Source organism: Cyprinodon variegatus, unplaced genomic scaffold (genome assembly GCF_000732505.1).
Source record: "Cyprinodon variegatus isolate N-32 unplaced genomic scaffold, C_variegatus-1.0 Scaffold1320, whole genome shotgun sequence".
Lineage (NCBI taxonomy): Eukaryota > Metazoa > Chordata > Actinopteri > Cyprinodontiformes > Cyprinodontidae > Cyprinodon > Cyprinodon variegatus.
In genome coordinates this window covers 107544-117819 of record NW_015151773.1, presented here as the reverse complement: position 1 = coordinate 117819, position 10276 = coordinate 107544, and the positions used below count along the sequence as shown (strand labels likewise).

Below are 10276 nucleotides of genomic sequence, written 5' to 3'. Positions count from 1 at the left end.
TCTCAGAAGACGACTTACGGCATAAGAAACTGAATCTAGAAAGTTTTTATTTGATGGGAAAGTTTTAAGGCCCAATCAGAACCAGACAACCATCTTTGCAGCTAAAGTTGATGATGATGTCACAAACCTAGAGAACACAGTAATGACTTGATGTCCTGCCCTTCAGGTAATAAACCCGTCCGACTCTTCATGAACATCGGTCCAAACACCTTTCCAGATCCTTCCGTCCATTTTCTCCTCTGTTCTGCTCTTTTCTTACCTGAAAATGCCTTCGGTTTGGTCTCCGTTTAGACCCAGAACCTCCTCAGAGAGCCGGGTCTGGACCCAGGGCAGCTGGCGGTCTGGATATCGCTCCTTCTGTAGCGCCATCACCTCCTCTAACGAAGAGCCGAACATAGAGGGACTAAAAATGGCATTTCTGGCGTGCTGGATTTCCTCCAGGGAGGGCTTCTGTAGGCCCTGATGACACAGAACACCTTTGGGTCACATGGGCTCCAGATTAACACAGAACTAACAGCTAAAACTCACAACTAAACAATCAACGGGAGCATCTTCAGGTCAGAGGGAACCAACCAGTGGAGAAAAACACAGCAGACTTTAGGAAGAGCAGACCTCACAGCAGGAAAGTTGTGGTTTTGATTCTTAACTGAGGATGAGATTGCTGCCCACAGACACCGGCGTATTGGGATTACCACCATATAAAGATAAACAAGCATATTTTACGATACATGCGGTCCTTGAACGTCCCACACTGGGACAGAATTGGCCAATAGCGCTGAACGGTTGCTGCTGCATTGTGCAGGTTTGTGCTGTGAAAAGGACCTTTTGTTTCAGTGTTATTTGCAGGTTATCCAGAGTTCTAATAAAAATAAAATAAATAAGCTCCTGGTCAATGAAAATAGGCGAAACAATGCGCCTGATGAGCCTAAAATACAGTCATTATTCATGTTTTTTTGTAATCCTGATGCAATAGCTCATTAATGCTGTTTTCCTTTGGAAATGTGGAGGTAAGGTGAACCCGTTCTTACCTTCTTGGCTCCAGTCAGTGCAGCTTTCATCAGTTTCCTGTAGCAATATTTAGCGTAGCAGCTGATGGCGACTCCTGGAACGCATGAAGACAATGTAGCAAAACTCTGATGGATCGTTTTAACATGAACTGAACTATGTGTGATTTCCTTCCAACACAGAAGGCCTCATGCAACATTTTCCTATTCTTGTAAAATTGTTCTTGTCTGGATTTTCCTGAAGGAGATCTACTGTTCAATAAACCTGGTTTATTAAACACTAGATCTCTGTCAGGAAAGTTAAGGTCAATCTGTTTGATAAACAGATTAAGCTAAAGGTCAGTAAGATAAGGTATAATCATGCATTCATGATTATAGACGTTTGTTTTTCCCTATAAAAGAAATAAAATGACATCAAATGATTTGAGCTTTTCAATCTGACTTTCAATAAGTTGATATTTTCTTTAAAAAGTTTGAAAGTCCAATGTGTGTGTGATCGTATAGAGGATGCCTAGATGGAAGCCATCCTCTGCATGAACACTCGTAAACATCGATGTTTGTTTGGACGCTCAATGAAGATAAAGACATACAGACAAAGGCTATGGGTAGATATGGGATGTGGCGTGAATGTCCAGGAACGCTTCGTTACCCTTGGTGTCATTAAGCGGGTCCATGTGTCTGTAGATGTATCCCTCCAGGTAGGCATGGAAACGGGGAGTTGGGGGGAAGAAGGCTAGGCAGATGGCCATTAGCTCCCACCCACGCTCTAGGCTATCGTATCTGAAGTTCTCTGTAGTTTGACGGCACAGCTGGATGTAGAGCTCATCACGCAGACCTTGGTTACTCCACCCCCGGACCACCACCTGAAAGAGAGACAGAAAGCGTAGATGTGTGGTCTTAGAGTGGGGCTAAAGGATTGTCGCCTGTAAAGAGTTGCAGGCAGGCGTCTATTTCTATTTGATCAAAACAAAATACTAGGTTCATTTATTGAATAAGTACAGTTACCATAGCGATATACAGAACATTATTCAGACATCTTCCAGCAGCTGCAATGTTTCTGCAGAATGGAATTTTGGCCAAACTGACTTGCGAAACAAAGTAAAAAAAAAAAAATTAAAGGAAACTGTTCTGCCATCACAGCGGAATTTTATTTGAGGCAGGCTGAGTGGAAGCAGGCTACCAGTATCGTATATTTCAAGGGAAATTCAGAACAACGAAGGCCAACGAAATTCTGTCATTGTAACGCTGCCTGCTTACCACCAGACCTACCGGTGATCCCGTGTCTTTCAGATCAGAACGATTGTGTGGCTGGTTATCCTCCTGCAGCAGTGTGTCGCAGTGAGCTTGACGCAAACATTTTTGATTTATGCTCAATACTGAAGCGTGGTCTGCGCTATACGCTGTGGGTCTACATACGGCCGAGGCGGGAGGAAGTGGGGGCGAGTATTCGGACAACGGATGGACATGACGGCTAAAATGTGCGGAGATCCAGGTGGAAAAAGGGTCCCAGCGTTCTGGCGCACCTCGCTCTTCTAGCTGGTCAAACTTCACGAGTTGTTTTCCACAATTTCGGTCATAAAAACAAAACAATCCGGCCTCCTGTCTGCGGCGCTGTCTGCACTAAGGACGGGACTTCCCATGCTAACGGCTTGGATTCGTTAGCAAACACTGCCCCCCTGTGGTACTTGTATGTTACCATCACAAGTTGTTGAGGACTGCCCAGGAACATTGTGGTTCTAATTATATCCCCGGCCTGTATTTACCTCCACCGACTGCCAGACAGGCCATTACTAGAGACCCGGATGCTAATGGAATACAGGCCAATATTAGAGGATTTACGGTATGTTTGAAAGTTCCCTTTTCGTTCATATCTCAAGCCGTTTTCTCATCAATCAATCTCTTCAGCTTAGCAGGTGAGATGTCAAGCATTCATGTTGTAAGAGAATGAAAAAGAGATGGAGATGATCTACTTCATTCTGCTCTCCACATTTAGAAGTGTACTGCATACCAACCTCCAGAGCCAGAGCCAGGGGGTCCGCTTTGGAGCGACGGTCTCCCATAAAGGTCTGAATGAGTTTGAAGATGTCCACAGCCTCCTTCTTCACGGCGCGGTCTGTGGTCACAATCATTGGCTTCTTGATGGGCTCGCTGCTCCAAGCCAGCATGTTGGCGATGGAAACTTTCCTCCTGAACAAACCCTTTGGCAGAAAGACAGACTGCGGTTAGTCTGATCCACGACCAGCCTCTGCTTCACAGGAAAACTCATTAATATCACTGTAGGAGAGAAAAGACCTGTTAGACAACCCCCCCCCCCCCAAACACCAGACATCATTCAGACTGTGTTTTTAGGCTAAATCTGGTCGGTTCATGATAGTCTGGATTTAGTCCAAAAATCGTTGTTGAAAACTGGGCTGTGTTTGGTTGGTCTGATTTGGGAACAGTTTAGTCTAATAATGATAATAGACGTTGAGAAGACGTTACAAACCCAGTTTTCAACGTCTTTTCAACAATCTAAAAATTGCGGCTTTTCACCTTCCACACTTCAACCAAATGCAGACATCGATCGGACGTAAATCATGTCGTCTTTTCAATGTCTTTTCAGCCATAGAAATGACACATCTGGAAACAGAAGCAAACAGGGAGAAACATGAAGAATTTTGTTTTTCTTTCTTGGCTTTCTAACGAGGAGGACACTTCTTCTCTGTCTCCCTCCCATCTGTCTATCCTGCTTAGCTCTGTGTCTTGTCTTCTCTAGCAGCCTTTCCTCACATACAGTATCTTCCTAAAACCTACACATTGAGTTATAGATCTGGTCTCTCAATGCAATTGATCCCATTTAGTCTACAGGAATTCAGAGTAAGGGGGAACTCTGCTGTCCAGGCTTCTGGCAGAGGAGTATGTAGACCAGACCTGACCAAAACCATGTAGACGTGCTTATTGGCGCACAGATAGAGTGAAGAAACACCAGAAAAGGGTTGGAGTTATCATCAGGACAAAGACTGAGCTGTTTGCTTTCCTTTCTGAAGTACCTGTGTGTGTTTATTGAAGTGCTTGGATGCCCAGTTCTCGATGTCAGTCTCTGATGACGGCTTTCTCAGGCTGAACTCTGTGAAAATGCCGCAGCTGGCACTTGGCATCATGTTCCTCGCATTTCGACTGGCTTCAAACTGGGCACAGGCTCCGAGGTCCTCCGACTATTGGCAACAAAGACAGAGGAAGGTGGACAGCGGCATCACTTTTGACCAAATAAAACCTGCAGCAGTAAGGTTATTCCTCAGCCAGAGGGAAGTGAGTGCAAAACGCACACTACAGCAAAAGACAGTCATGGCCTTTAGTGTTCAAACTAATATCAAGCAAACATGATGGAAAATTGAAAGAAGAGGCCTGACCAAACAGGAAGGAGTTTTCATGCACCTTGAGACGTTAAGATCAGACTAAAAATGCCTTTCACTCAGATTGATTCACAGCATTAATGGTTAAAAAGCTGCAGAGATACATCAAGCATTGTTTTATATTTAGCTTTTGAAGAATACCTGCTACATAATTTGAACAGGATGACTAAATCAAAGGTCAAAAAGCAATCAGCCTCTTGATGAGGCCGACTCCACTCCTTCTAAGCTAACCTATCTGACTCTATAGCAGGTCTATAGCAGACACTAAGACTCTGCTATAGACCTGGACAACAGCGAGCAAAGTTCCTCAAAGGTCCTTTTTAAGATTTGGCTTCTGTCTTTGTGGAGAACCTGCGGTCGGCTCCAGGGGTTGGAAATGCTGCCTCTGATCATGATCATTGCCTTTCTCATGTATAAAAAACCTTCTCTGTACTACAGGCAGATAACGAGCTGCTCTGACTAAAAGCCTTGGATTTGGAGGGTCAGTCTAGACAGATGGTTTTGTCTAAATTTTACCCTGAACTTTTGGGCCACTGGTTGTCGATGGAGCATTCCACCTGGATGACCACATTCCCGGAGAGGGGGATCAGCCTCCGAGAACCTTAAAGCAGACGCTTCCCCTGTGCTACAATAGCAAGGCGACGCACATCTTCCCTGACTTTCCTCCAGAGGCGGTAAATGATGCCAATCTTTCAAGATGTGTGTAAACGCCTAATGGAGGCTCGAGGCTGTGGTCAAACCTTTTCTGGGAGCTCTATATCTGATATTCCGTTCGGATCCTGTTCTTCTCAGGGCAAATATGACTTTTTATTTCAAATACTATACATTTATTTGCTTGAGAAGTTGGTGTTGCCATTACTTTACACCATTTAGTTGGCGATGGTCATGGAAACCGTTTGCTATTGCTATCAGGAATGAGCCTTGCATTGTCCAACTGGGGAACAATAATCATGACGTTTCTTTCCATGCGGATGATGTTGTTTTTTTTTACTGTCAAACCCTGAGTGTTCTGGTCCTGTTCCATTTGATCTGGTTAGGGGAAATCTATGAGAGTGAATTCATGGCTGCAAATGTCCACATAGAAGAATTTGCTAAAAATTCTTCTGCATTTACTGAAACTTTTGCCAAAAAAGTCCTAAATTCATTATCTTAAGAGTAGAAAATTAAAAAAAGGACCTTGAGAAATGAAAGGCTTCCCATTCCGATGGTGGGCCACATACATGCAAGCGGAATCGTTTCTCTCCCTGGATTTTTGTATCTCTACCCAAATCTAACATCTTTTTTTCAATTAGTTGACTCAGTGCTGTTGTCTTTTCTTGGTCTTTCAGGCTCATAGAATATTAAAAATTAATCTGTGTACGTCTGAACTTGAGTGTTGAATGGGCTCGCCATGTTTTCAATATTATTATTGGGTTGGAGATGCTAGAGGTTTAGTTTCTTAGGGTAAAAAAAGGCAATGCTGGTGGTCCTAGAGAGAAGTCGGGCTGAGAATAACCTACATCAGTAGTTTTATAGTTTTAATCATGGGTAATTTATCATAGGTAAAGTAGGGTTGTGCGATATATATCGAATATACACACAATAGTTAAAATGACTCTATTGCAACCATCGAATACAAATTAGCATGATGCACTTTGAATACATCATAAAGCCCTCCTCCAAACAGGATCATTTTCTCGCACACTACAGCTACCAGCAAACTAAATATGGCGACAGCAGGTGTTTCAGCTGAGCGTTATACGGCAGCGGTTTGGATTTCACGCTGTGGACGTGAAATCATTGCTGCAAAATGTACCAATACAAATTTATTCCAGCGCCTAAAAAGTCATCGGCTGCAGAATGAAGATAGTTAAACTCTGCATGTCAGTGTCTCCCCGCTCACCAATTAAAACAATCAACCAATCAGATGTGAAGCCGATGGCGTCGGCCTCGTCTGAAAAATCAATCCCATATGAGAGAAACAGGAAAGGATGGAGGGAAATCAGACGCTACTTATGACGTTATTTAATAGTTTATTAGATGCTCTAATAGCTGTGATGTGATGTTCACAGGTTTTAAAGCCGTTTTCTAAACTTGGAAATGTTCTCAATTTTTCAACTTTTCTTTAAAATTTCCAGCAGGTAAAGATCAATGCTAATAGATTGGAGATGCTCTGATGATGAGCTAATATTTAGACAGTATTTCCACTTTTGTTTTTGTAATTTGAGATCATTTTATTTTTCATTCTGCATTTTTTTTATTCTGCACAAAAAAGGCCCTTTTTATTTTCCATTTTTTTATTATTGTGTTTTTGCTTTGTTTGGTTGCTGGGATCTTTTTAAAGGTTTAATTCTGACACCCAAAGACAGCATATGGCAGAAAAGCTTTGAGCTGATTAAAATAAAATGTTTTAAATTTTTAACTGAAAGTTGGAATGGGTCTCTCCACGGCTCTCTTCCTGTCAGACCCATTAAATTGCTGCTGAATTGCTGCGTAGTTAGACTAGAATAGATCTGTGCTCTATCTCAGTTGGAGCTACGCTGCCCCCTGCAGGAAATCATCCCCACTGACTTTTAATGAGCGCTAAACACCATGACCTCTGAGGCCCGATTCTCTGGGCTTTATTCAGCTCTCATCTGGTCTGGTTCTCCTGCAAAGGTCTCTGATCTTCAGAAGTCAACGCTGATCCACTAAGTAAAAAACTGATGGTTTATTAGAACACCTCAGCACTCTGAACATTTTCTATCTAACAGCTTTTTGTTTCCCTCTACCCACCCAGTGGAGGCAGCGGTACCTGTGAGGGGTGCAGGTACGGCTCAGGGGAGGCCAGGTTGGTCTGAACAGAGAGGCTCTTCTCCAGCAGGGCCTGAGGGAAGCCCAGACGGTCAAAGGTGCTCCGTTTCCAGTGGTGGCAGTCGCTCTGGGCCAGGGCCTCGTCCTCACTGAATGCTCTGACCACCGGCCCGGGCAGGGGCAGCGGCACCGCTCCATCGCTTTCATATCCGTCTTTGGAGCCGCCACCTTGGGTGACCCCTCCTCCCTGACCCGAGTCCCAGCTGCTCCTCTGCCTCATCATCTGCTGGGCCTCCCAGGCCAGCCGGGCCTGGGCCAGCATCACCTCTGAGCCTGTCCCCGGCAGCTCCTCCTTCCCGCAGCGCCCCAACTCCTGCGGGAGGGATGGTTTGCGGCTCTTACGTTTGCGGTTTCCAGTGGGAGAGAAAGCGGCCGACCCGGCTGTAGAGGAAGAGGAGGTCCATGACAACGAGTCTTCATACACAAACCTCTGGCCTCCCTCCCCCCCATCGCCGCGGTAGTCCAGGACTTGGCGGGGATCTCTAATGAGAGACTGACTATGCTGTAGGGTATAGGACCCCCCATATGGACCCCCGAAGCCTCCGTTGCTGCCGTAACGCTGCAGGCGGTCAGTGGTCTTGAAGCGCGGACTGGAGGAGGACTGCTCCACATATACCAGCTGCTTCACGTACTCCTTCCCTACAGGACTGTACTCCAGACTCTGGGTTTTTTCTGGACATTTCTGCCGGGTCAGAACCAGCTGTCCATAGGACGACTGGCTCTGCTTGGGGGAATGATAGAAGGGGCCCGGGGACTTCCTGGACGGCGACTTGTTTGGACCGTAGAGGGAAGACGAGTCTGATAGGTTCATATCAGTAGGAGGCTCTTCGTAGATCGGGGGGGGCTTATAGTCTGATGGAGGCTCCTCATACAGCGGGGGCTCATAGGCGTAGCGGGGTGACGGGGGCTGGGACTCGGAGGACGGACGGCGCTGGGTTCCACCGCCACCCAGCTCAGCCCGCTTCAGATATGGAGACTGGCGACGGTCAGAGTAGAGAGCCGGGGAGCCGTTGGGTTCTGAGGGGGGGTTTCCTCCTGACGAATGGCGATTTCTCAGGGTACCGCCCCCTCCAGGGGTCGGGGATTCACAGGGCGAGTAGCCATTTCCCTGATGAGCCAAAAAGCTTGGCTCTCTGTCGGTCACCTTGATGAGCATCCGCTCCTTTGTTCCTGTGTTCCAGCGGAATGAGGAGGTCCTGGATGAGGGTCAGAAAAACAAACCCAGATCACTAAAGGCAGCAGTGACTACAGAGAGAGAGCATGTCAGCCAAACCCGGAGCTACAGAAGGTCCAATAAAACTGTAAACGCAGGAGTTAGGACCCAGACATTGGTGACCAGAGATAACCCATAACTACCATTACAATGACCCCCAGTGAGACCCGCCATGACTCCAAAAACACTAACTTTTATGTAGCGTCTCGCTGGAATCGTCCACATTTCCTCCTCCACTGATTCCCTGAGGAACATCTGGCTGAAAAGATCCATCCTTTCATCACTGTGTGAATGTCCTCTGGGGCAAAACACCTCCTCAGCATGACACTGTCAGCACCCTACCTACAGCCAGGACGGTCAGTGGATTCATTCCTAAAGGACTGAGATAAAATCACTGACGGAGGAGGAAATATTCTAAATTGTTTAAGGCAAAAAACAAAACAGGAATTAAATATAAATTAAATAAATCTAGTGAAAAAGGTAAAAAGTTTGTAGATTTTAAAGGGAAATGCAGTCATGGTGGCTGTGTGTGAGGTGAGGGGCAGAAAGAGACCAGTAATATTTCAGAGGCAAAGTTATGGAGACTAAAGGGGTCGTTTTTACCTTCATATGAAGTTCAAAACCAAAGCTGTCTCCAACTATTAATGATTGTGACAAAATCTCCCAGTTTTACCAAAGAAACTTCAAAAACATAGAAGCTTGTGCAAAAAACCATATTATTTATATTGAACATAACCATTGGGTCAGGAAGATTAAGGTTTGTCTGCTGTCTGACACTAGAGCAAAGCGTCCCCCAGCCCAAGAGAGTGTAAGCAGAGACAGCAGTAGCTTAGGGGCCCCGTCACTGACACCTGGTGGGCCCCTACGCAATTGTGGACTAGGACGTTTCTTTGCAGATGTAATGGTGCGAAAAATTCCTTTTAAACCCACCTGATACTGAAGTGAATAACCACATCGGACCATATTTATACCCCGACACATGGCAGATTTCACCATGATGGTGGGCCGTTTAAACACGACGCCAATAGCAAAGCAGACACTTTTAATTACTATGTTAATAACTGTATAGTTCATTAGACGGTTGATAAAAAAATACACTCATATAATATGTTTCAATGTATTTGAGTATTTTATTTTTTAAACTACAATTTGGAATTATGGGTAATCCAGATAGTAGATTAAAACCATAACCGTTACGTACGATGTGTTAGCGACGATGGAAACCAAAAAGAGGAACTTAAGCAGATTCCAGAAGAGAAAAAGCAAAGAAGATAAAACTAATTTTACAGCAGAATATAGTAAAGTTTATCCATGTCTAGTGAAGGTGAAGAATTATGAAATGAAGTGTGTTTGTAAGGGGCACGTTTCGGGTCGGTTGTCTGCGGCAGCAGGGGTGGGTGGGGGGGTTGATGGGTTGTTGTACTTCTTATGGGGCCCACCCACACCAGAGCCTCCCTGATGTGTGTTTACTGTTCAGTAAAGACAGAGCTAAACAGGTGAACCGCAACATGTCTGACCTGTTGTTTACATATTTTCATCCCAAATTCTTCAAGATAAACTTTGGTTCTCAAATATAAAAGCGATGCTAAACTGTGATATCATTGCATCTCAGTGATTGTTTGTTTTTTGTTTTTTTGTCCATAGTCGCTTAGTTTAGTTGAGTTTCACCAGTTTATTCAAGAGTTTAAATTAAATATCTTTGACCTGGAGCTGAATATTTTTAAGAAACTCTTATTAAAAATACCCCAGTGGGCCTCAGCAGATGGCCGCTCACACTGAGCCTGGTTCTGCTGGAGGTTTCTTCCTGTTCAAAGGGAGTTTTTCCTCTCCACTGT

At 44.9% G+C, this 10276-nt stretch overlaps 1 protein-coding gene across 1 annotated transcript in view; it reads right to left on the bottom strand.

Moving 5' to 3' along the window:
* arhgap39 (Rho GTPase activating protein 39) overlaps nucleotides 1–10276 on the bottom strand; it is a 22963-nt gene that overhangs the window by 5900 nt on the left and 6787 nt on the right. The window contains exons 2-7 of the mRNA XM_015402213.1: nucleotides 7170–8424; nucleotides 4034–4198; nucleotides 3017–3202; nucleotides 1654–1867; nucleotides 1029–1102; nucleotides 260–459 (exon numbers count right to left, since the gene is read on the bottom strand). Coding sequence (XP_015257699.1) covers nucleotides 260–459; nucleotides 1029–1102; nucleotides 1654–1867; nucleotides 3017–3202; nucleotides 4034–4198; nucleotides 7170–8424 — 2094 coding nt within the window. The remainder of the gene's footprint in view (nucleotides 1–259; nucleotides 460–1028; nucleotides 1103–1653; nucleotides 1868–3016; nucleotides 3203–4033; nucleotides 4199–7169; nucleotides 8425–10276) is intronic.